Genomic DNA, 27,399 nt, shown 5'->3' on the forward strand with positions numbered 1-27,399 from the left:
GCTCGATGTTTTTGGATTTAAAGGTCTATGTCGTCAAGCATCCTTGCACTCTAATATCCTTCTTGGATACTGTAATTTTTTGAATTTTAATCGGTTTTTATATCTTTATATTTCAAATTATAAATGTTACTTTTTAGAGACCCTTTTTTATCCTTATAATAACAAAGTTCTTACATTCTAAAATCCTTTAAGGATTTGTTAGTCTCCCGATTTCAAAATCCATTAATTTTTTGAAGTCATGAATATCGAGTTCTTAGATTCGTTGGACTTTCTGACGTTTAAGTTCTTTGGGGATTAGAATATTGAATTCGTAGATTTCAAATTCTTGCAAATTTTTAAATATTTGAAGCTTCAAATATTTCAAAAATTGATATTTAAGAACATACAAATTTTTTAAAAACTGAATTTGAAAATTACAATATTTGTCTTAAGAAATTATTATATTTAAATTATATTTAAAAACATACAAAGATTATCCTATCTAAGAATATAAAAATCTAAAAATTATTTCAGTTTTCAAAAGTTAATTTTGACGGTTTTGAATTGTTGAAATTCTTCTTTCAGAGAAGAAATTCAAGAAGAATTTAAGAATTTTACATTATGTAAAAAAAAATCTAAAAATTTCTAATTTCTTCTTCTTTCAGAGAATTTCAACAATTCAAAACCGTCAAAATTAACTTTTGAAAACTGAAATAATTTTTAGATTTTTATATTCTTAGATAGGATAATCTTTGTATGTTTTTAAATATAATTTAAATATAATAATTTCTTAAGACAAATATTGTAATTTTCAAGTTCCAGTTTTTAAAAAATTTGAAGCTTTTAAAATATTACAAAAATTCGACAATTTTGAAATCTAAGAATTCTGCTGAATTTCACTTTAATTTCCAAAAAAGATAAAATCTAAAGATAAAGATAATTGCTATTATCTTTATCTTTTTTGGAAATTAAAGTCTTTAAATTTCGACTTCTGTGCAATTACATTAGACCTAAAAATCTCGAAAATTCGAGTTCTTTCTGCAAAAGGAGAAAAAAATCCTTTAGTATTCTGTAGAAATCCTGTATAGTAAAACTCCAGTCTTTTCTAATCGTTATGAATCCCATTATTACAAGAAAGATGCTTGAAGTGAGCTGCTTTGTGTGTGTCGGGCATCGCTAGCATCCCATTGAAAAATTGTTCCGCGCGCACGCGTTAAGGACTTGCAATCCTTTTTCCACGACCATTTCATATTGGTCTTCAATAAAATTCTCGTTCTCGCTCTCGCTCTCTCTCTCTTTCTCTCTCTCTCTTGCTCACTTGCTCACTCGCTCACTCTCATTTTCTCATTTACGCACATAAGTGTAATAAGTTACAAAGCTGTTGTAAATAATTTTTCTCTCTCTCTATTCTTTAAAAAAAATCCAGGATGTGTGTTGTCAAGGCTTTCTTAGTTTTTATTTTTCTCAATCAACTTTCTGTTGAAAAGTTGTTGCCACTTTCTTGTATAACAAACAACGCATGTGTGAATGTGTGGATAGTTGTCTCTGTAAATATGTCACGTGTGGATGTAGTGTGTGTATATGCATATAAGTATGCTATTTATCTGTATGTGTACGTGTGATAGTGATTGTAACTGAGTGAATGTATACCCAGCTTTTCTTCCGGTTTATTTAAATATTCTTGAATAATAAGTAAGTAGATGTTTACTTCGATTAAAAGTCGCTTTTCGCATTGGCGCGTTGCTGTTGTTACATTGGAACTGCTAGCCCCGTTTTATTTTTTCTCTCTCTCTCTCTCAGACATTCTTTCTCTCTCGCTCTCTCTTTCTCTCGCTCTTTCACTCTCTTCATCATCTTCCTCTAAATTTTTATGTTGTTTATCCTGGTTGACCATTAATAAAGGTGTTGATTGATTGGCTAAGCGGGTGGTATCTGCTCGAATGTGTATTGGGCTTTCTGTCGTCGTAATCGTCAGGCTGAACACAATTATTTGTCGAGGGAGGTGTTGTTTTTAACGGCAATTACTACCTCTTCACCGCATGCCTTGAGTACAGTGCACTGAAAAAAAAATACAATATAAAATTATACATGCAGAGTGTAAAGTTTTTAATTAAGGTACAGAAACCATTTTTATTTAAGTAATTCATTATTTTGTGTGTGTTTGCTGAAATATATAGATAACAAAAAAAATATTTTTTAAATTTACATTTTTTTTAGTACATTCGTCACTAAATCGATACTTTTCTTTTTTCTACTATTATTTAAGCATTTGAGCGATCAAGCATCATAAAATAACAAATAAAATAGTGTTAAAATTAAGAAAATATTTTGCAATCAATAACATTCTATAAAACAATAATTGGCAAGCCAAAATACAGCATCTTTTAACTTTTAATGAGAAGATAGCAAAATAATTTTTAAAAGTTATCGAATTGAACCAAAGCTTTATCTGTCATACAGAAAATGATTTTCACAAATAATTCCACTTTCAATCTAACAGATTATATTTGATAATATTTTCAATAGATAACTTTTTCCAGTGCATTTAAATGAAACATTATACAGATGTTTATGTTGAAAAATGTCTTAGTAATGAAATTATAAATAATAAAACAAAACAAAAAAAAATATATATATCAATACATCTAAGCAAAAAATATATGAACCAATGCAAAATAAATAAATAAAGCAAATAAAATAAAGAAAATATGATTTCATTTGTCTGTGTTCATTATTTTGAGTTGACTCATACAATTTACTTAGACTTATTAATTTATTAATAACATATTACATAATCACATTTTTAAATTAAGTTATTCTTTAACAATTAGAAATTCATATCTTGTAAATATTTTTTAAGCGAGACAACACTGTCTACTCATGTCTGTTGTACAGTTCTATGTAATCATCATACTGTTTTATAATATTAGCTACTAAATTTCAAACAAAATTATATACGAGAACATCAAAGACACAAATAATTTATACATATACGGTATATAAAGATATACTTACAAGTAATTCTTTGCCAGACTCAAAGTCAGCACGTAATTGTGTTCCCAAATCACCATCAGGTATCTTGAGATCTTCGCGCAGTTCTCCATTATCAGCCATCAAGCAGAGATAGCCATCGTCAGAAATATCTGTCAACTGTCATAATTGCAAATATAAATGGTTTATGTGTGTGTAAAAACAAATTCCACTTGTACAGATGAGTTAAATATTAAAGTAGTTACACAGTTTAAACACCAATTCTTATGTACTGCTTGTAAAGTTTAAATCGTGAAAATTACATGTTATGTAATGTTAAAATATAGCTATAAACTTGAAATGTAAAAAAAATTTAAAAATTTTATTAATCCCTCGAATATAAAGGACTATATATATGTTATTTAAAAAAATTTTATGTTATATAAAAATTTTTTAATATAAAATTATCATAAAACATCTATATAATTCAAATCTTTAGTTATTTTAATTCAATATGACAAACAATATAGCAGATAGCAGATAGCAATATAGCAGATAGCAATATAGCAGATGTAAATTAAAAATATTATTTGATTCTTATCAAATTTATTTTCCAATTTAAATCTGACATTAAAGTTTGCAGAAAAATATTAATTTTTCTATAAAGCACAATTAAAATGTATTTTGCAATTTTAATTTATACAATTTATATCTTAAAATTTTAATTAAAGATTCTCAAAACTTCCTAAAAAGAATCAATATATACAAATTTTCAAAAATTGCTACACTAAATTTACAATTTAGAATTTCCATTGAAGATTTGAATTCAACATTTCAAGAAAACTCTAAATACACAATTGTTATATTAATTTAATCGTTTTCCATAGAAACCATTTTTTTATTTAATAAAACATTTTTATTTATCACTTAAGTAATTAATTAATTGTCTAAAAAGTGGGTAGATTAAAAGTATAAAAAAATAAAAATTAAATCATTTAATATATTACTTAATATTCTATTTAATAAAAAAAAAATCTTACCTGATAATCTTCCCGCTTAACAAATGGTACATCCATGTTGTGTGTGGAAGGACAAATATCCTCATATTTCTTGGAGGTGAATATGTCGATACCTACTAAGTGGACCTTGGCATGACCGTGCTTGCCGGTCTTAGATGTAGACATTTCTACAATCTTACAGGGACGCGATTTTAACATGACAAAGCCATTTTTGCGCAGTGCTGAGCACTGCATAGGATACGTAACGGAGGCACCTGAGTCTCCAGTTTCAAAATGAGTATCCTCGATGTCTGCCATTGTTATGTTTTAAGAATGTCTCTGAAAGTAGAAGTATACATTTGCATCAGCTCTAACTTATGAGATCTACAAGTTACTCCAAGTAACAATAATCTAAAGCAACATGTGTTAATGCTAATAGTATACTTCACTAGAATTTGCTAAACCTCACGTGCTAATGACGAATAAAAGTTATCTTAAATAAAACAATTCTAAAATTATTCATCTATCAGTTCGTCCAACAAATATCAGAAGAGAAATATTAATGCTAACGTTAAAAAAAATGAATGAAGAAAAATACCGACAGACGTGACGGAGCAGTTTTCGTCTTTATGAGATATCTATATATTCTAATGGTGCAATGATCGAATTTTCGAAGCTAATGCGCAGTGCACGAATCACCAAGAATCATATAATATGGTTACACCCGGACGAACACTGTGACCACGTGGCGCGTCGTCGCAGCGAGTTCGCAGCGAAAGGTATCAGAAGCGGATCGGAGCGCGACTAACCAAAGATGTCTCACGCGACGAGGGCGGGAGATCCGCGTAAATTTTGTAGTGCGTTAAAATCGCAATGAGAGCACGCTCACAACCGATGTCGTAACATCTGTAAACCCGCCGTCGTCGTACACAGTGTATTTCGTGCGATGCAAATGCGAGAATACGAGAACCGAACAAGACGAGAACGCGAATAGCCACATTGCCAGCGCCGACCGCTGTCATCATGCACAGCGTATAAAAACCGCTTTAGCGCGTCTTTGTTACGCGGATACGAACCGGCACGAGATTCACTCGCGTATTTCCAACGTTCCGTCACTCGTGCGAGCAATTAGCACCATTAGTTTGAAGCCGAAAGCGAGAGCAGTTCGAGGTACTCACATGTGATCAAAATGGATACTCTAACCAGAAGACCGTGTTGCGCCTGCGCGTCGTTAGATCGTAATAGGGGTTCACAACATCGATTGCAAGGACGCTCACGCCAGCCGCGACCGCAACCACGGCGCCCCCGTGAGTCTCGTTTATGCGACGTCTTTTCTGAGTTGGCGTGATTTGCGTGGTTTCTGCATGCAACACGATACCGATAATCGTTTGCTGTTATATACGTTTTATTTTTTCCAGAAAAACTTTAGGTTGATTGCCTCAGTCGTTTTTGATTGGTTGTCAGGCATATTATTCCCTAGCGTAAAGGCTTGAAATAAGTTTATGAATGGTTGATTTAACTTAAGGATATAATCACACAAGTTGCATAATTCATATACAGGTAATGTGAATATACTCTTATCTACGGGCTTATTCATACAACCAGCATAATGCAAATGCAAGTTATATGAATATATCCTTAAATTATATACACATATAGATAAGCCCCAAAGAGATAATCTTTATGTTGCAATGGAAGATTATAACGGAATAAAATAGAAAAAATAAGATTAACATTTGGAAAAATGGCAAATATACATCGATTATATATCATATGATAGACTATAACTATATTATAAAAATAACGGAATATACACCATGTGACGACAATAGTTTTTATTGTACAGTACCCATTTTACATTTAAACTGATCTCTTAAATATTGTAATAAAAATAATTGAATCAAACTGTTTCTCAAAGAATCACAGAAAGAATAAGGTATTGATTATAATAACAAATAAAATGTTATACTACATATGTAAAAAATATGTAGAAAATACTTACTTTATTGCTTTAAATATATAATATATAGGGATATAACAAAATTTACTTATGTAGATAGCAATACTTCAAATTAATTGTTATTCTCCATCTTCTTCTGCTTCTTTTGTTTTGGTTCCCATAAACCACTTCTAACAAATCTCTTAGCAGCATCCTTGTTGAGACGTGGCATAAGTGTTTTTCCCTCGTTAATCTGTTTTGCACGCATCATTGCCTTCTTCAGTCGTTCATTCTGTGATCTGATCCGATGGTTTGTTGGATCAATCCCTGCAATTGACAACAATCTAATAGTTAATGTGTAAATATAAAATATTATTAATATTATTACATTTTAAGATAAATATTGTTCTAAAGCTGAAAAAGTAAAAAACCTTCAGCTTTTAAATACATCCAAAACAGACTGTTAAGACTGTAGGATAGCAGCAAATTATATTGAATCTTGTCTGCTGCGGAAAGTTTATCGGAGAGTAAAGGGTCGCTGGCCAATTCCACCATGTCCTGGATTTTGAAAGCTGCGTTGCTGAATTGTTCTAACTTAGCAATTAGGTTTGTGTCATGTGAAAGTTCTTCAAAATCAGCATTCATATTTTTCAAATTTGCCATTGTAAAATATTTAAACCACTGTCATTTGTTCACAATCACACATAACCTCAAAGTTTCACACAAATTTCACTTTCTGCCTTAACAAATACATCAAACTTTATCTTTTTTTTTCTTCACCGATATATACTAATATCTGTGCTGTTTGGTGCACAATATCACTGTTTTTCTCAATTGTACAAACCAAATAAAAATGGTTAAAAACTCATAATGTACTCATGCATGAAACACGCATGTATTTATATGGCAAACTAAAAGTATAGTCACATAATGAGAAGTGGGAAGTTTAAACTCATATGTGCGCGTATACATGCGTATTTATAAATATATATATATATATATATATATATATATATATATATATATTTTTTTTTTATATTGTTAATTCATATAAATTTTAATTTGTATTTATTTATTTTTTATAAATATTTGATTATATGATTTAAAATAATTTTATTAGCATTTAGTAATGGCTATTTAATAATAATTAATTACTTGTATGGGAAATGTATTGTTTATAAGTATGAAGTGTGGCTGCAGTTTTATATATTAGATAGGCCTACTTGATTTTTCAATAATTGCTCTTTTATCTGTAAATGCGTTTCATACTCGTAAACAATACATTAGCAATACGCAATCAATTGAAGCTGTTTGCAAGTTGTTAGCAACTGTTAACAACTGTTAGCAACAGTTTGTAGCAATTTAGCAACTAACTCTAGCGTATCATATAAATAACAATAAAAATAATAACAAAAGAATAATAATAAAAGATATCCTTCGATAATCAAATGCACACGATTTAAATTTCGCGCCGCAGTGTGTTTGCAGCGTCATTCAACGGTGTCCGGCAGAAACTAGCCGCTATCTTCCCGGCGACTTAGTGAGGGAGCTAGTGAGCCAACAAACGAACGAACGAGAGTGAGTGTGAGCGAGAGAACGAGTAAGTACACGAGCCGTGCGAGCGTGCGAATGCACTGCTGCTGTGTGCCATAGTGCAACGCCATTTTCTGTGCCCGCGGGTAAAGTTTCGGTTCGCGTTTGTTGGTCGTGTGATCGGTTTGTTTGCGGCTGTCGCAACGTTGGGCGACGTCGCCCACGTTGATCGCCGCTACGTTTTTTGGCGAAAACCTCGTTGTTCTCCTTCTCCACCGCTTCTTCCGCCTCGCTACTGCTAGGCTTCACGCCCGGGATATGTGCGGACACGCGATGGATGGTCGTACGACGGATACGATGGTGAGTACGTAGTGAACGAGTGTGAGTACGTGTATGAGAAAAAGATATGATGAAACGAAAGAGAGAGAAAGAGCGGTTGGGAGCGACGAGATAGGAGCTCTCTCCGGTGCCTCGATGACTCGTGACACCGCATCTTGTCAGTCGGTCCACTTTTTTCCTATGGGATTGCGATAACGGAATTCTTGGAATCTCAATGACGAGATTTACGCGCCGCCACCGTCGCCGTTCAATAGGCAGCGATTTTCTTCAGCGGGGTGGCACATGACTATTGTCGCACAGGGACCACAGGGCGCCGGCTGTGTCTACTCTTTGTGCAAAGGGTGGTCCGCCCCGCACGAGCAGTCTCTTTCTCTCTCTTTCTCTTTACCCTCCCCCCCGCTCTCTCTCTCTCTCTCTCTCTCTCTCTCTCTTTTTCTTCCCTTCCTCCTTTCCTTCTTCCCTCTTTCCCGTCTACCCTCCTTTACTCCTTCCCTTCCTCCTTTCTCTCGGAGCGACCGGCTCTAGCAAAAGGCGCCTCTCGTCACTAGAGTTAGAATACGACGCCGATTCTGTTGAATGTTGCTGGTTATCGTGCGCAATAATTCATCGTGAGATAATGATTGGTCTTTAAATACTCGCGAGCCGTTATAATGAATAAAATTAGTATTATATTTTGAAGCAAGATATATATATAAATTAAACATATATTGGATTATTTAAAAAGTTTCTCATTTTTAAAATTTTTATTTTTAGAAAAAAATTAGAAATTTTTAAGCGGCTTGATACATTATTTTTTCTTAAGTAAAATCTTCAGAATGTAAAACAAAAACCACGCGAATCGTTATGGAACTGTGCAGTCTCTAGTTCTTTAATTTTTTATTTTAATTTTGATATAAATAATAAATGAGTAACGACTGATTAATTAATTAATTTTATCATCGACAGTTCTGCCATTTTTACATCGATATATTCTCTAATAAGAGACCGAATGCAGTTGTGCAAGTAAAGCGGTCGATATCTGTGTCCATTGATATTGTCATCGACAATCCTGTCGTTTCCGTCATTCGCTGAGAATAACATTTCGTGCGTGACACCCGATAGAAAAGACGTGAATCATTGAAAATGAATAGTTAAACATAAATAGTTAAACATATCATGCTATAATAATGCCATTGTCAACAGTTTTATCATTCAAGAACGCCGTATATTGTGTTATCGATTTGTACTCAAGTTACGATAACTGATATCTAGTATCTAGTTTTTGAGATTTAGATTATCGTTGTAGAATTGGAGTCAGTTGGGAAGAAAATTTTATACACAATTTAAAATTTCTTAAAATAGTAAAGCTAGTTTTAGAGCTGTAGAGATTTAGAATTGTAGTATTTTGAAATTTTTATTATTATGTTTGGAAACCTTTAAGATTTAAAAGTACTAAATCTTCGTATTTTAATTTCTGGAAATTTTGAATTTTGAAGTTCTAAAATGTTCTAAGATCATCGATTTTGAAACGTTGGAGTTTTAGTTAATTTGGAAAAATATCTATAATTTAAACTGTTTAAAATATAGTTTCTTAAAAGTTATTAATGCTCACAATCAGTAGGTTTATCACTTTAGATATTTAAAATTGTAGTATTTTAAAATTTTTTTATAATAATTATATGATGCTATCGAAGTATCGAATATTAATGAATGAGATATCACATTATCGTAATATCCAAGAATTTTACATGGATATTTTTTTGAGAATTTATTAAAGTGGTTTGATTTGTTGATACGTGTTTACGACGTGCATGCGTGAGAAATCGGGAGAAAATTAGAGGAAACTCGTGCGTGGGAAAACGACGGGAGTGAGTTAAGATCGAAAAGTATGCGTTGAGCATCGTAATATGAACCACAGTGATCGTTTAGAAATAATTTGCAAGCGAAATGAATGGGGAGCCGTCGGAGTTAACGCTCGATGCGGGGTGTCGAAGACCACCGATGTATAATATATTCCAGCGTTAACGAAATTGTTTGACTACATATCAATTTTTTCATTTAATACTTCATCGTCAAGACATTTAATTTTAAAACTTGATTAAAAAAGTGCTGGCAAATATAACAGGAATAATAAAGCACTTGTGGGATACGTTGTATACGTTGTATGTTAGAACAATTGATGCATTCGATGAATCGACGATCTCAAAGAACGATCATCCGGCTGACCTTTTCCTTTGCGTTAACTTATTAATGAACTGTTAGATCGTGATCGCCATATGTGTGTATGTATTTATATGCGTGCGTGCGCGCGCGTCATGTGGCGTTATCGATCGATAGCTGTTGACACGCCGTGCCATTCTATCTTTTTTTCTTATTTTTTATACGCGAGTTCTCTGTCTAAAATTGATTTACGATTCGACGTGCGGCGAATATTTCTTGATTAACTATTGATGCATTTTACCGAGGATCTAAATGTTTCTTTCAAACTCGTGAAATCTTGGAATCTCTGAGATTTAGATAATTCAAGTATCCAAGTTTTACGGTTTTGAAAGAAAATATATTACCATTTTGAATTTTTTAAAATACAAACCAGAGCTATAGTAATTTTAGAGAGAAGATTTAGAATTATGATATCTCGAATTTTTGGTATTATTTTGTATCAGAGTTCTAAATTAATAATTTAACAAGACTTTCAGTTTTTTAGCTTAAAAATTTTAAGATTTAAAGCTACTAAATTTTCGAATATTTTAAGCTTTTAGAAATTTTAGATTTTATCGTTTTAAAAATATCTTGGGATTTTAATATATTTATTAATTGAATCAGCATTTTTACATTCTTGGGATCCAATTGGATCGATCCCTTTCTTGGTTCTGTTGACATTTGCGATACAAAATCGGAAGGGAGAATAGCAACTAGCAAGTTCGACCCTCCCCGTTCGTATGCGGTTAGTCAGCTAATCTTGGATCATCTTCCGGTGAAAGATCCCCTTTACTAACATTATCAGTCAAATCTGAAGTCAATAGGCAAACTGAGTTAGTGTCTTTGCCTAAATTCTCGATGTAATGTATAAGATTACATAATGTGTCAGTTTTTATAATTAACTTTTTTTTCAGCACAAGCAATTAAGAAAATAATTATTTTTTCTTGTTCTATTACATTTGCAATTATGTTTTGGAACCCTAAGTTGATTTAATTTCTTAACTCTAACAATTTTAAATCTTTAAATTTGTTGAGCTTTTGAAAACTCTGAAAGCACCTTAGAACTCCGATTATTTATTAGGTTATTTTTCACCCAACTGATCGGAAATAATTGATGTAATATTTCTCTAGTACAATGATCGGTGCGAAATAATTGACGCATCGCTTAGGATGCTCTGTGTAAAGTGCGATAGCGTACTACTGAGTTTTTAGTCACATTACCTTGAACAGGGTCGACTGAGTATCGCGGACAATGTATGTACATATGTCGCATTCCATTTCATGAAATTTCCGTACAGACACTAGTGAGATTATGCAAGCGTGCGGCGACGGCCGATTACGGCCAATCTTGCAAGCTGTCATGCAAGCTCAATGCTGTCATGCGCGATGTTTACGTTTGTCCATGTAAAGCGGCGATTCATTCTTCAGTTCTTTCGGTCATCGAATTTCTTTCGAAAAATTAAATCTTACAGTGGTCTTGTTATAAAGCCAAAATAATTAGTAATGTACACTATAAGAATAATTTTTGTTTTGTTTTAAATGCGAAATTCGAAGATAAGGTTAATTAAGATAATTAATATAAGTGGAATTAAACTAGAATTAAAAATAAGCCTCAGCTTTAAAATATTGTGTGCGAAACGAAAATATCGGCATCGCGATATGGGTATCCGGGGTATTTTAATCACATCCCCATTCGATACGTGCCCAAGAAGCTTGTTCGATGAATTCTCTCGTGGCGCAATGGAAAAAGACGCGCGATGCAAAATCGATAAGTCCGGCCTTTATGGTGCTCACGGTTCGAGGGTCATGGGAAATTGCCGCGGAATCACCGACGTTGGAATAAAGGAGAGTCATCGGCACCGGGAGCACCGGTGTCTTTACCCTTTTACTCTGCAAAACTGGCAGAAACGCGCCATGTTACACATGTTACACACATCTCTCCTCATACAATGAGTCTCCTCGTAATAATATTTGACCGCATTTCCGATTAACTAAGTTAAACTGCCGTGTGTATTTTCAACCGTGCTACTCGAAACTCGTCGCATGAATAACGTCGCATTATCGAGGTCAATATTCTAGAAACCTGAACATAGTTTCTGGCATGCGATACTCGTTCTCGTTTGGTGAAGTTAAATCGCTTAGAAATACGGAATCTCGTTAGAGAAAAAGAGAATAGGACTTGAACCTATTAATTTACTTATTTTATTTTATTTATTTTAATTATTAATTATATTTTACTTAAATTTGAAATTTAAATCACGAAATTTCTTTTTATTACCTCGAATTTTTTCTATTTAAATTTTTTATGTATAGAAAATTAGCGGATGTTTTAATAGCAGTTTCTTCGGCCAATTTGGAATCGATGTTTTTTCAGTGAAAACGTCGACATCAATAATTTTTGAATCATAAAAAATTTTTTTTTACTTTCATGTATATAAATAGTTTCCCTAATATATATATATATATATATATATATATATATATATATATATATATATATAATTCGTCAGATTCTCTTTGGACTTTATTCAGTGACTCAATTTGACGAGCTTGTCGTTGGACTCGTTTATAGGAATTATTCAGATAATATCATCGTTGATTTGGCTTTCAGCAGCGAGTGGCTGACGACGACGATGACTGCGACGACTTATTTTATTACAACGAGCTGCTTATTTACGCGCGTGTACTTCGCAAAGCTCAGCGCTTCTGAGCGACAAGCAATCTACTCTTATGTGATTTGCGTTTCCCACTCGCAATCTGTAAGTTTCAACACAGTTTTATGCGTGCAATATGACGGTTTATCGTCATTAAACATATTTATTGTGCCAATTTTTCAAGCTGTTTATTCTGCAATTTTTTTTGCGAGAAAGGAATCGTTAAATAAATGTATGTATTTTTGGAACAAACTTGATCTCTATGGATTTGAAGAATTTGAATAATTTGAGCAATTATTTGACTGATCGTTATTATCTTCTTTCTATATGTGTCTTGATGAAAATTTTGATTTTATGTTGTAAAGAGTGCAAGAAATCGAAAGTTTCTTGTTTTCTTGAGGAAATGTGATTACGATTTTTGTTACGAATCTTGTATGGTTGCGGTTTAATCCATGTTTGTGTGAAGACCTACGCAATTAAGCTTTATCAGAGCTTATATTCGTGGAAACTAAGCTAATTGTAAGATCTGTTACATTGATTTTATTATAATATGTCTGAAGAGTAATAGGATTGACATTATATCGGTTTAAACACTCATCGTATGTATAAGAATTGTGTATTCAAAAGCGCAGGAAAAAAAACACATTCTGCAAATTAAAAAATTTTTAATTTGTTACACTGAAAAATAGAAATTTAATATTTTTTTGTGAGGAGGAGAGCAACTTCTGAGTTAACGTTGACAAATCAATTACAATCAATTATGCTAATTATTTATATGAAATTATTTTCAAAATACGGAAACAATTGTTATCTCGTCTACTTTCATCGTAATTAAAAGTCGTTTTAATTTTCTTCCCAAGCTTTTGCGACGTGGAATCAGAAGCTACGTATATACCCAGCTAAAACTTGAGAATCTGGAAACAAGAGCGATTATGAGTGGTACACTGTAGTCGGGTTAATTCCGTACCAGACGTCGTAGTGCACTGACCTTCGGCAAAGTACAAGACTCGCGAGCTATCGAGATGTTCATCCCTTTTTATTGCAGGCTTTTAAGTTTTCGCACAAATATCTTTGAGCTCGAAAAAGAGAAAAAACGTCACGTCAACGTAATATCACAAAAAATTATCGCTTCTATTCATACTACAATTGAAGTAATATCGTGTGTTGTGCGATGAAATGGTTAGAATTGCAATTTTTTTACTTAGAAATTGAAGAATCATCACAAAAGAGTCAAATGGAATTTATATAAAGATTTAGTGTTATTTAGGTCTCGCATTACTGTGTGTTTTGTGGTGGAAATATTAACTTGACAGACATTAGCAGATCGTGAGACTCGTTTCTGGATGCAGTAGCAGCAGTAGCAGCTGCTATTGGTAACCGCATTAACTCAGTGAACGAGTCTCACCTCCTTACGTACTCCTTTTTATTTGAAATATTTCTCTCGAAATGCCAAGCGCAGACAAGGTTAACCAACCGGTTTGTGACATTTGATTCTCTTGATCGAGCACGTCGATTTCCAGCATGCGTGGCGTAGTTTTACAATATCGCGTGTGACAGAAATACACACATCGCGTGAGAGCAACTGGAAGTGCAATATGCATCGAATGCATTCGAAAGGCACACTCGCTTGTATAGTTTCTCGGCATCACAGATCCTTAAATCCTTGCGTCTATATAAATTCGTAGTCTCACAGATTCTAGTTTGGCAGCTTTATAAATTTTTAATTTTCACAGATCTAGTTATGTATTTATAAATTCTTGTAGTTTGTAATTATAACTTTCTCAATTTTGATGCCATAAATTCTTGACTTTTCATTAATAAATTCTTGATATATAAATTTTGCGTTTGTATATCCATCAAAACAGCAAACTACAAGCTTTACACATCTTGTGAACGTGTGAAACGAAGGGTGTGATGACGTCATCGTTTTTATTATGGAGGACAGTTCTAATATCGAAGGAACGGACTCGCTGCACCCCGCTGCTCGTTCCTGCTGATTTAACTCGGGGCGAGGGTCGACGGAAATATCTTCAGGGTGATCTTTATTCGATGAACATAGCAGTTGCTTTAACACGAGTTTCGTCAAAGTTTGATTTCACGAGATTTCTAACGAATTTGAGAAAATTAGAACAAATTTTGAAGAAAGAAAAAACTGCATTGAATTTTAAAGATCGATACGATTTATTGTACGACGTTTCACGAGACATTACATATAAATTTACCGCTTTCGCTTGACGAACGAGCGCACAAATTGAGAGTATGAAGTGCAGTGAGACTTGGTGCTATCACTGATAATTAATTGATTAATGATCGTTGACAATTATTGTTGGCGAGCAGCAAGGTGATTCCCGGTGCCGATTCTGACTGCCTCGCTCGCGCGCAATATTGATCAAGCTGCGACGAAGACAGGCGTGAAACGAGTCTCTTCGAAGTAGTTCTGAGCACTTTTATCCAACAATATTATATCAAAACCTCTTATCGAATAATCACAATAGATATCACAAGGAAAGGAGAAAACTTTGCAAAAATTAATACTTGGCACTTTAATATTGAGGTATCGAGTATCAAGGAACTCTTAGGCCTTTTCGTATTTCTTCCTAAAGCTTAAATATCCGCGTTCGCCAGAGAAATGCGAGAGAAAAATGAGTGAGAATTAACTTACTGTTGCAATCTGTCGTTATCTTTTTCCTTCAAACGATATAAACGCCGCTAATGAGGAATAAGCGTCCTTTCAAGGGTACCTATGTGTCTTTTCGATTTTCTTTATGGTGCGTTAGCTCGAACACGACTCTTCAAGCCTAGTTAGATTTAACTCGAGCGGAGGAAGTGCCCCCAAACGTGTCCCACGCGATAAAATGTCACTTTAACGTAGCTAATTTCGCTTACGATAAAAATAATCGTGTGATAAAAACAAAACGTTTCACTCGCAAAACACATAAAACATTACACGTATATGTCCACTCACAATTTTATGGGTGAAATTATTATGTTCACAGATTTGTAATTTATTTGTTGCTAAATATAATAAATATTTTACTGAGTATAAAAAAAAAAAAAAATTTTATACGATCACAGAAAACATTCAAGATATCTTCAAGTTAGATTAGACTCTTTTACGCGTCTCTCATCGCGCCAGTACTAGATTTCCATCAATTCGTAACTGACATTGGAAATGCTAGACTGAAGAGATCTCAGTTTCCATTGCCAAATACAATTGATCAGTAGCACTGCTTTGGCTGGAGAAAGCGCGCAATCAAGTTTATGCGGAATGTCGTCGCGACAAAGAAATGCCATTTTCTCGCGTGCCAAATAAATATTTCCTCGCGAATGAGATAAAGTTAAGTTTTTGGCGGTCGCTGTATCTCTATCGACTTTGTGGTATACAAAATGCAAGACGATGGTGATACACAGAGGAGGCGGGATATAAATATCTCGGCCAGGCGATTCCTGAGAGCGCAGCGCGCCGGGCTTTTCAGCACGTTGCTCCCGTAACGCATAAACGTCGATATAATTTATTCAACCTGTCGTTAGTAGTCTCAACGACTCATATCCTTCCCTTATCAGTGACCCAAATATGGGCTCCCCCCCCCTCCCTTTCTCTTTTTCTCTCTGCTGATCAAGCTTTCACGCTTTAATTAGCCGCGCGTAGCTAATAATCCGCCCACGTTCGATGTAGATTATTTTATAACTAAAAATGGATAAATTAACAATTAATAATTTCAACATCCTACAATTTTTATTTTTATTTTATTTTTTATAGAATCAAAATTAACAAATTCGTTAATCCTGAATCTATAAAAAATTTGTCAAATAATTTTTTGTTCTTATATTTTACTTTTATTAATTAAGAGAATATCGTTATCAGAAATTTTTATCTTATGAGAAAAATGCGACTTTAATGTAATTTCGAGAGAGTGGGGAATGACATTTTACAGGGAAAATGGAATTCGAGATGCACGTGTTCGCGATTGCAAAATCGTGGCACGTTGCCGCATTAGCATAAACTCTTTGTTGTCGATGACGATGCCTAGCCGGATTGTACCGTTCGATCGCTCGATATCGCTTCTAATGCGTCGCTATGCGACTCTCTTTGGTGTATCATATTGAACAGTGTTTAGACTGTCGTAGGAATCTCAATCTCAATTGTTTCGTATCAGATTTTACGAAATAAACAACGGTGCATGTCGAAAATAAAAAGTAGTAAAAATAAACCATTTGTATCGATTTCAAATATCTAGCTTTCTCAAATTTTTTGAAAGGAAAAGTTAATTTTAGATCAATAAAAGGTAAATCTTGCGTGTACGGAAGGCGCGAAGAAAAAAGCAGATAATAAAATCTTGGAAAGAAATTGATCAAAGTCACGAAATTACATCGATTTGTATGCAGGGGGTAGTGACCTTGTCTTTCTTGCGTACATGGACTCGTTTTATGCGTGACCATATGGTCGGCATATGCACTCGCCGCTCTTGCAGGCACACGTGTGCACTGGGATGCAGTCACGAACAAGCGTGAATAATCGATGGAATCGTTGTGTCTTAGTCATTGTCATTCGCCATTGCCGTTGTCGTTCAATGCATTTCGGTTCAGTTTATTATTGACCATAGGAGAATTCCTATCTCGAGTGTTAGGCGTCTTTCTAGTATTATAATTGTATTTTTACTTGCCTCAAACTGCATAGGATTAGAGAGACTGTAGAAGCTAAAGGTCACACATGACTCATTTGCGGTTCGCTTAGGCAAGACGAAAAAATTATTTTCCTTTCATTTGGATATTTCGAAATGTGAAAATTTAGATTTGCGATACGAATTTTATTGTTTCGATTGTAAACTACACTCAAATAATGTTGATATTTTTAATCGTGTTCAATTTTATCTAAAAAATTATAGGATGCTCCAAACTTTTAGTGGAATTATTTTTTTTAATAGAACTACAATTAGTGAAATATTTTTTGGAAAAATTTCCTTGCACATTGATATAAAACTAATAAATAACATCTGAATGTGAGAAAAAAAATGAGATTAAGTTAATGCAAAATATGTTTATCGAAGACCGCTAGAGTATCGCGTTAGCGTCACTGCAGACGCACTACCTGACGTGGTTGAATGCAATGTAAAATAGGTGCAACGCCGGCCGGCTGACGCATTGCAAGGAGCGAAGTAAGTCTTTCCGGTTTCTACTCGGCGACGGTGCGACGATGCTGGTAGTGATGGTGCGAAATCGCCGTATTGCGGTATAGTAGTAGTGACCTTCCTGCCTCAGGATACTGCCTACCTTATGCAAGCCTCGTTGCACGTGCGGCAGCGTGGTTGCGGTTTCATTCACAACGAGCACGCGCCCCGAACTCGCTGCACACGATTCCTGTTAGCATAGATGCTTAAATTTAATTTCAATACTTGTTCGGATACCGCAATATTGACTTGTATACACGAGATGCAGAAAGCATCGAGAGACATAGTTGTGAGTCTCGCACTCGCAACTGATGTAGCAAAGTTGACAGCTATATGCAAATGTTACGAAAAGGAGACGAATGACATCTCTGACATAATTATAAAAAAGATTTATTTGGACAAATATTAAAACTACAGTTGATAACAATTTTAAACTGAAATAAAAAGCAAGAAATATTAAATGGCATAGCTTCAATAAAAATAAAAGTAAAAGAAAAGAAAGTTTCCGGGAAAGAAGACACGGAAATAGGTGCGCCGTGCTTTCAAGTACAATACCTTGAAAGGATATTATTAGCTACGTCGAAGACTTTTCATAGTCCTCTTCGCAGGTGTAACATCTGGCAGGGCAATTTTATTCACGCACTTGACGGCGCCTAATTGCTAATTACGAAGCACAATAGCGTCGTCGAAGTTGTCATGTTTGGTCACGGTCGTATCACTGACCCTGGGTGGATGTCTTAAACGATGTTTGCTGGCGGTCTCTATTGTGTCGGCATTTGCCTGCTGCGTTGCTTCGTTAATCTCGAAGCAGTATCTATTAAACCCGTTTTGATTGTACAAAATCTCAGGAAACTATTTAGCAAATAGGCTGCAATAATATTAATTAATACTAATTATAAAATAATTATCACATAAACAAGCCTCTTTAGATTTACGTAATAACTATTACTTGTAATAATAAAGCAAACTTGAAAAATTTATTTAACTTTAGGAAAATCCGTAAATTTTAAGCTGTGAGCATGTGCAACTCTCAAACTTAATCTGTAAATTGCAATGGAATTTGCTTGCAAATTACTAATTGACTCTATGTGTTTGCAGCTACTAGGAACTACGTTTGCAATATTATTTATAACCGTAGAATAAACCGGAAAAAATCAAGTGATAATCATAGCCAACATCTTGCCAAAGGCAGGCAGTGATAACATATCGTTATCACGTATGACGTTCGGTCGCAATTACGTAATGCGTGTGTACACCGAGCGTACATGAGAATGTCTGCCTTAATGCGTGCAATAGCAAGAATCGCGGAGAAGTGAGATACAAGCGGACGTTTTGCAACGAGATAGGAGGAAGCGAGCGATGAGATATCACGAATTTACGCGATTCTTCAAGTATCGAACTGAATCAAAGATTTACTTTTTTGCAATATATTTCTGCTCGACTCTTTCCGGATTAAAGAGCTGTCCCGATATATTGATAAACTTTATATAACAAAGTTTTCAAGATACTGAATATTTTAAATATTTCGATAAGATTAACGATACATCGCGGAAACTCACGATTACACAATTGATATCCGACGTGACAACTGATTTCTGAACAATAACTTTGTATGTTTCAGGCATCGAGAGAACGGTGAGTGAGTTACCGGGAGGAGGAGGAGCCAGGAACGAGCAGCCGGCAAGCCGAAGATGCCGCTTCCGAAGCGACTGGTGGAACCCGTGCACGTAGCGCGCGGTACTATCCCCGAGGAATTTCCACTGCCGTCGGAGCTCGAAGCAGCCACCAACGGCACTCTAGCCAACACTATCAGACAGCTATCTAGTCTGTCGAGGCACGCCGAGGATCTGTTCGGCGAGTTGGCGAGGGAGGCACACGGATTGAGCGATCGTGCCAACTCCCTGCAAGCTAGGATAGATCGCTTGGCCGTCAAAGTCACCCAACTGGACAGTAATGTCGAGGAAGGTGCGTAGAATGTGCTCATTTTTTTCAAATTTAAGACTGTAAATTTTATATAATTTTAGTTGTTTTCTGATAGAAATTATTTTTGACCTATTTGCGATAAAAAATAATGAAGAAAGTGAAGAAATGAAGAGTTAAATAACATTAAGATCTTTCAATTTTCTGCGCAGTTTCGTTACAAGATATACACATGAGAAAAGCTTTCAAGAGCTCAGTGGTATTCGACCAACAAGTCGTCTCCAGAGACACTATGCCGACAGCGATGCTGGAGACGTATCACCAGTGCGACACGCCGCCGCCTCTAGACAAGCTTAATATTTACAGGTAATTAGCGACATTGTTTAATGTTTCGTCGATTTAAATGGTTTAACTCGAAGATGATGGAGCTGCGGATTATTACCTTGGATTATTACTTTTAGAGAGGACGGCAAGGATGGCTTGAAATTTTATACCGATCCGAATTACTTCTTCGATCTGTGGAGTCAGGAGATGCTCAAGGACACGGAGAAGAAGCTGCACGATCGAGGGAAGAAGGTAGGAATCCTCGTACAATGATACTTTCAAATATCTCGCACACCTCGATAACTGTTGTACGATATTTATATTATTATAATAATTATACTATCGCAATATGAACTTAACTGACTATAAAGTAACGAGTACGAATCAATAGAGTCTAATTCTTTGGCCTTCAAAGCTGTCGGGGTGTGCAAGCTCGTAGGTTCAACTAGTTTTATACGATTACTTAACGTGTCTCTAATGCTGCGATTCTAACTACTGAATTACTGTCCCCTTCGTTGTAGAGCGAGTCTGAATATGCCGAACCGTTCAGAGAGGCAAGTCGATGGTTTGGATCTTTGTAGTTTCTTTTTAATCTCTCTCTTACCCTTCCACGAAACATCCAAATAGTATCTCAATCAGCGAACTGATCGATGGTCACCAACCAACCACTCTCCACTCTCATCGCATAATCACCTTCTTTCTGTGGTTTTTTTTTTTTTTTTTTTTTTTTTCATTAACCGGCCTCCTGGCGCGCTGAACATAGAGACTGACGTTAGATGCTCGCTTTCTCAAAATTTTGTAGTTACGCTAACAGTCACGTTTTTTGAGTGGTGACAATGTCACTTTGCGTAGATCGAATGTGATAAATTTTTTCACCAAGGTCTAAGTTTGTCGACTTCCTCGACGACGAAACGGAAGGGAGATGCGCAAAAGTTCCATCTACGCAAAGTCTGATCTTGACTCAAAGTCCCTCCCATTCTACCATAAATTGAGTTTGTGTTTTCTTGTGAAACTCGAAACAACGTCTCTCACTTACCTATCGTCACTTATTTGTAGATTACTTGTGTAATGCCGTTCTTTGCCAGTTTCATGCAAGTTTTGAATGAACTTATATAGAATATAAATTCATCATTCATCGAATCATCTTCGATCGTCACCGATATTCCTGTGATCTTTCGATCGCCTCATCGTACATTTCAGGAATGGAAATCTCATCTCCACTTTGTCTGTTGTGTAGGAAATAAAATTGTTGCCCGAAACTCAACTGATTATTTTTTAACGACAGATTTTTATTGAAATTTTAATGAATATTTAAGTCGTGTTTAATAATTCTTAATAGTCATTTTTACAGAGCTTTACTTTTTTGTTTCCTACACACATATATATATATTTATGTCCCATTTAACGATTGATCCAGTAAAGATAAATTTGGCTAGTAAACGATGTTTAAAATAATATTTTTGCGCTTTCTTAGAATACACAAACTCTGTTGAAATTCAGTGAAATAGAACGTTGGATGACTCGCTGGATCAGTCGCGTCGGGATGTTTTTGATTTAAATCGATTGTGCTTGACTTACATACGATGCACCTTGATCACCGTTCCTTCTGCACTGTACGTTTAAATTAAATCATGTCTTTTTGCAAAATAGCCGCACAGGCCTCGGAACGAGGGTGGTGGCGGAGGTGGAGGCCGACACAAGAAGCGTGTGAGGCAGCCGCATAACACGAGGGAACGGCAACGACAACTGGCCGTTGGCCATGGCGAGTATATTATGCCGACGCAAGCGGTGCAGTACAGGACGCCGCACAACGTGCAGCCCGATGACGGACTATTGGGCATGGTGATGACGGAATCCAGACCGCCCAGGCCCAATAGCATCGAGCTGCGACGAAGCTATCCGCCGGAGGAGCAGCACCTCTACAGTCCGCCGTCTTCCGATCACTACAGGTAGGAAACCTGATAATAATACAATTAAAAAATGCTAAAATTAAAACGAAATTATTTCAAAATAAGAAAATCACTCGATAACTAATGAAAATAATCAGAGAATAAATGATGCACAAGTGAGTAATGAATGAGATTTTGTCATTACAGGGCAAACTACGTGGCTCAAGGCTACGACGACAATCCGTACGGCTCGCACTACATCCCGGGCCAGGCGCCGGCTGGCGAGATGTATCAGAGTCCGGGCGGTCAAAGCACTCCGAGTCGTGGCGGTAGATCGCGACCGTCGCAGCCGCCGCCGGCACCACCGAGCAACGCTTCCAGCAATTCCACGCCCACGGTGGCCTCCGCGAACAACACTCCCACTAGGGGAAGATCCATGAGCACCGGCAGGGATACTTTGCCACCGCCACCCCCGCCGCCAGGAGAAACCATGTCTCCTCCTTCCATGAATGGTACATTAATTATGTTGATTCTCTCAATATCTATTACAATAGTTGCATTTAAGAGACTCTTTCTCGTCTATCTTCTCTTCAGTCTCTAATGTTTACAAGTGTAATAATTGTTTCGAAAAGACGAGACAACGAAGAAAAATAACTTATGTGATGTTTGTTAATATTGCAGGTTCCATACCTTCACACTTGCTAAACAGGAGCGGAAGTCGGTCGGATAGTCCTCTACCAAGTCAGCGCTCGACACCGACGCCACCGAACCATACGGGTCAACTGGGTGCGGATGAGACGGACCCGGCTGTAGCCCAGGATCTTCCGCCACCTCCACCCACTCCAGATCCAACCCCACCGAGACCCATCTCGCCTCCGTGCAACATCCCACCACCACCACCGCCTCCACCTCCACCGCCAGTCCTGAATGGGCCTACGGCGCCGCTACCGCTGACGAACGGCGACATTGCGAAGATGATCGCGACCAATCCGCCGAAGCTGAAGCCTCTCAAGAGCATTGTAGACGGTCAGCTGAGGAAGCCTGTCAACCCGAATATTCCGCTGGTTGACCCACGAAACGACTTGCTCAAAGCGATTCGCGACGGTAAATTATTTACGCGTTTTCTGCTTTTTAATATAAAAAATGCATGGATTCTTGCATTCCTATCTTGAGATGAATATTGCTTCATTCGAGCAATCGCTTTCCAGGAATAAAGTTGCGCAAGGTGGAGAAAATCGAACAGAAGGAGGTGGAACGCGTGAACGCACTCAACGACGTCGCGTCTATTCTGGCGCGTCGCGTCGCTGTCGAATTCAGCGACAGCGATTCTGCGTCGGAGAGTGAGTGCGACAGCGAGGGCTGGGGCGAGCAAGAGAGCAATCTGGCGTGACCCAACTCTCTGCTATCCGCTGCCGCCACTGCCTCGTAGGAAAAAACGGCTTACGATTCTCTCGCTTGGACGCTCGGACGCCGATTCGAATGTTCGCCGGCGCTATAGCGAGCCAATCTGTTCGTTTTGTGTCTCCGTGGCCGATATCTCATTTTCGAGGATCTGTTCGAGATGTTCGTGCGCTTTAATCTTCATATATTTCGTGTTCGGATAATTTCTGGAACTGGACCGAAGTAAGTCTCCAATTATTTATAAGAATACGATTCTGTACGATTCTCCCAACGAAGATTATTTGCCACGGAGGATATGTTGCAAGAATCTTATGGTTTAATTTATTATTGAACAAAATTTACATTTCTGTGTTTACGTTTGCTCCTTTCATCGCATTGTTAATGCGAGAAAAATTGAAGAGACATCGAGATATTCTTATTACAATTAGTTTATTAATCTTCTGCATTGAGAAATGCGTTTTATAAAAACGCAAAAAATATTTTCTTACGTACAAAAACGGAAAAATATCTAAGAAGAATTCGTGAAATCAATTTTCTGCGTTCTAACGATTTTGTGGAATTATCACCTATGACATTGTTTATTTAAGTCTCGCGAGTCAATCTGTAATATTGAATTGGCTGGTCAGCCAATTAGTCGACAAAGCAATAGTACCGTTTAGTTTAATCACTCTCGCAAATTGTGGCCAATTTGATTGCGACTTTCGCGTAACTTTTGCCACGATGAATCGCGGTGTCGAGAGTGCAGCGAATGGCAATTCATGAATTTGCAAGGGCACACAACGCGAGGTTCACGCACTAAGTTAATAGTCTAATTTATAGATGCTGTTGGTTCAAGTTATAAATTCCGGTGGACAGAAAAGTCCTGGAAGAAACAGCTGACAGATTGAACGCCATGTTTGAAATCTTGAAATTCTACGCTTTCCATTAAAATGTCTTTTGCGCATTTCTGGCTTGCATGGTCATCTCAAAAGTCAACAATTTAGATATATCGATATTGAATATAAAATCTTATTGATATTTTATAATATTATTAATTATTGTGTAAATGTATTCATCAAAGATATAAATTTCTATAAATTTTCGAAATAAATATGTAAGAAATATTAAATGAAAAAATATTAAACTAAATACATATTTGTAAGCGGGAATTTTGCTGTTTATAATTGCTACGTAATTCTGATTCTATTAGTCGTGTAGGGAGAATGATGGCGTTCGAGCTGTCGGCAGAATACGCACATAGAGAAAGTGAACATCGACTTGCCGAAGTCGTGGCTCATCAGTTAGAACGACCTCTTTTTCGGCACATTCCATAACGATGATGTATGACGACTGTTCACACACACGTACACACACAACGGACACACGTGCGCGTATGCGCACGATATAACGATAACAATAACGATAAAAGTAATAATAATATATAAACATCTCTACTTATCCCATAGACGAGCGCTCCGTGTTAATGCGTACATTACTGATAAATCGACGCAAGTTGAACCAAAAGTTGTGCCGGGATAGGTAGCACAGGAGTCTCTGTGAGATAAATCTTAATCGTGAAGCTCTTTTCGTATGTTTGTCACGAGAGTCCTTTCGAATTTTTATCCTTCGTGTTTCTGAACCGCGATCTTCCATACTGTAGCGTCTTTAGGAAAAGTGCGGAATAGCATGAAAGTAGTCGCACCGTTTCAAATACATATATTAAAATCTTTTTTTATTTTTGCATTTTGTTTTTTTCATCAGTTGAGATAAATGTCCCAATGGCCGGACATGTTCAAATTTCACACCAAATATTAACGAAACAGTTATTATTTACTAGTCTTATGAATGTGACTTATATATTAGCCAAAATATTATATTTGCAATAAACATTGCAGTTTTTTAGAAAAGAATTTTTTCTTTTTTCGAGAACAAGGAGATTTACTGCATTCTACTGAAAACCATTCTGTCGGGAAAGCAAAATATTCCCTTAAAAATATAGTATGGTGCGACTTAACACGCAAGCGGGAATTAATATTTTTTAGCGTATTTACTAGCGTATAAAGCGGCGAGAAGAACAAGAGAAAAGAAATATACGCAATACATTATTGCTAACGACGCAGAGCACAGTTGCCAATTGGAGGGAAGGGAGAGTAAGAAACACGATTGTGATTTATTTTGCATCGATGTTGGCGAGGCACGAGGACGACTCTGTATGAGCCGACACATATGTATACATAAAACATACATACATACACACACACACACACACACACACACACACACACACACACACACACACACACACACACACACACACACACACACACAGAGATATATTATATATTATAGTATATATAAAAATATATTGATCGTTAAGATTGCCACAAAATTTCACGGTGCTGATGGAAAAGAAAAGCATTTTTTTGCCATCAGCGTCGGGTTTTTTTCAAGCATAAGATCTGTAAATTTTCTTGTATGTACTGCGAATCTTCTGTAAGTAACGCGAAAATGGGATAAGCGATTTTGTTTAATTATGAATATACATGAAAACAGGTATATATTTAAGGGATTTGTTTGCGAAAAAGGTGGAGAAATTCAGAAATTCTGATGCGATGATTGTCACGTAAAGTTCTTTTTGCAGACAGTTCGGGAAAAAGTCGATTTTGCGCTTCATGTATATAATTTTTCTTTAATTTGCACAGTTAATTTAAATGTATGCGCATTTACCGATTATCCGACTTTTCAGTCAGACTCTCACTTTATTTTCTCGTGACGGCAAAGTTTATATTTTATAATTTATATATTAGCGCTCTCTCTCTCTGTTGTGTATAAAATATATTCTGTGAGAGCGGAACGATATGCGATTTGTCGGCAACGACGTGTGTATATTTACGTGAAACTGAGAACACAACCGGAAGTTGTAATGCGGTGTAATAATAATCAATCTTTACATGTATTACGTTACATGCGAGACTCGTTGAGGTGAAGAGTGGAATGCCTGAAAATTCGAATTCGATCGCGATTTATTTGAAGTTGAACAAAGTTGCAAAGTAAGAGAGATGGTTTAAATAAAGTCACAATTTTTTATGTAGATTAATTAAATCAAATTACTCGATGTAATTGATTTTGTTAGTCCCATATTACATAATACATTAATTATTTAATTTCCGATTTAGATAATTATCCCATATAATTTTGCTCGCGACGATAAACTTTTCCGCGCAACAGCCAAAGACATTTTACGAGCGGACTGTCACATTGTTATTTTTCATGTTCACGTAAGATATCGGCAACTTTGTTTAAATTTCTGAATGAATCGTGTGTGTCTCGCGTCGGATATCTTTCTATTCGAGCGACCCATATGCAGGGTGTATCAATAACTTCCTTAAAAATAGCTCCTTAATTTTTTTCGTATACTTTTTAGAGATGCGTGTTGGAAGCCGCATCGCAAATCCTCGGAATACACGATTGGTTTCACACTAGTATTATCGGGACATATCCGGTATACACACGTAAATAGCGCGCAGTGCAGATCGAAACTAGACGTAAGGACATTAGACGTAAAAGAATATTCTTAGCTATCTCGCCAATTTACGATACAATATTTATTGGAGGTCTTTTTTAAGAAAGACAAGGGAGGAGGAATAAAGCGGGGTTCTCTCTTTTGGACGTAAGCTTTCTCGATATCGTGCGAATTTGTATGAACGAAATAAATGTAGCTGTCACTCATCTCAATCGCGCTTACCGCAAGGTTTCCCGTAAATTAAATTATTGTGAAGCCGCCGTACCTATGTCCACGGGTATTCCAAAGCTTATATAAACGAAGTGTACTCGAGGTAATATAGTCGATGATGTACGGGATGATGTCGGGATTGATCAGATCGACAATTCGACGAAGAGCAGAAGAGGAGAAATCTGCGATGAAGGCGGAGGACGGTCCGGGTCCTCGAATCCGGTTCCTGGGACTCGCGCAGGATCCATCCAAGATGCGAGCGTCATTTATTTACGCTACGTTACAAATATACGATGGTATTATTAATAATAATGAATTTGTAGCAAATCTGTACAGAGCCAAATAAATCAAAAAAATTTCATAAACTTGTTCAGATCTTATTTTTATAACAATTA

At 36.1% G+C, this 27,399-nt stretch overlaps 2 protein-coding genes, 1 long non-coding RNA gene and 1 other non-coding gene across 9 annotated transcripts; 1 reads left to right on the forward strand and 3 right to left on the reverse strand.

The window, feature by feature from the left end:
- Positions 1-1,409: 1,409 nt before the first annotated feature.
- eEF5 (eukaryotic translation elongation factor 5) lies at positions 1,410-5,282 on the reverse strand. Of its 4 annotated transcripts, none has more exons than XM_012368462.2 (4): positions 5,126-5,282; positions 3,990-4,286; positions 2,995-3,129; positions 1,410-2,037 (listed from the first exon to the last, which is right to left on the reverse strand). In XM_012368462.2, exons 2-4 carry the CDS (start codon positions 4,263-4,265, stop codon positions 1,966-1,968), a joined length of 483 nt encoding a protein of 160 aa, XP_012223885.1. In that variant the 5' UTR covers positions 4,266-4,286; positions 5,126-5,282; the 3' UTR covers positions 1,410-1,965. The 4 variants fall into 4 exon arrangements, with proteins under 4 accessions (XP_012223885.1, XP_012223884.1, XP_012223887.1 ...); XM_012368461.2 differs by having other exon boundaries at positions 5,024-5,161; XM_012368464.2 differs by lacking the exon at positions 5,126-5,282 and adding an exon at positions 4,550-4,695.
- A 770-nt stretch (positions 5,283-6,052) lies between these two features.
- Positions 6,053-6,416, reverse strand: LOC105673102 (Ribosomal RNA processing 47). Its single transcript, XR_010890681.1, has 2 exons — positions 6,275-6,416; positions 6,053-6,213 (listed from the first exon to the last, which is right to left on the reverse strand). It is a non-coding gene; the product is annotated as a Ribosomal RNA processing 47 (transcript).
- A 1,051-nt stretch (positions 6,417-7,467) lies between these two features.
- Positions 7,468-27,369, forward strand: SCAR (wiskott-Aldrich syndrome protein family member 3 SCAR). Of its 3 annotated transcripts, none has more exons than XM_067357364.1 (9): positions 7,468-7,486; positions 19,380-19,723; positions 19,891-20,044; positions 20,140-20,254; positions 20,524-20,556; positions 21,653-21,951; positions 22,099-22,403; positions 22,573-22,995; positions 23,100-27,369. In XM_067357364.1, the coding sequence occupies exons 2-9, from the start codon at positions 19,450-19,452 to the stop codon at positions 23,279-23,281; spliced, it is 1,785 nt and encodes a 594-aa protein (XP_067213465.1). In that variant the 5' UTR covers positions 7,468-7,486; positions 19,380-19,449; the 3' UTR covers positions 23,282-27,369. The 3 variants fall into 3 exon arrangements, with proteins under 3 accessions (XP_067213465.1, XP_067213464.1, XP_012223883.1); XM_067357363.1 differs by lacking the exon at positions 7,468-7,486 and adding an exon at positions 7,493-7,779; XM_012368460.2 differs by lacking the exons at positions 7,468-7,486; positions 20,524-20,556 and adding an exon at positions 7,493-7,779.
- Positions 14,391-15,533, reverse strand: LOC137000532 (uncharacterized). Its single transcript, XR_010890791.1, has 2 exons — positions 15,253-15,533; positions 14,391-15,034 (listed from the first exon to the last, which is right to left on the reverse strand). It is a non-coding gene; the product is annotated as an uncharacterized lncRNA (long non-coding RNA).
- Positions 27,370-27,399: the final 30 nt, after the last annotated feature.

The sequence above is a fragment of the Linepithema humile genome, chromosome 6, assembly GCF_040581485.1.
Source record: "Linepithema humile isolate Giens D197 chromosome 6, Lhum_UNIL_v1.0, whole genome shotgun sequence".
NCBI lineage: Eukaryota > Metazoa > Arthropoda > Insecta > Hymenoptera > Formicidae > Linepithema > Linepithema humile.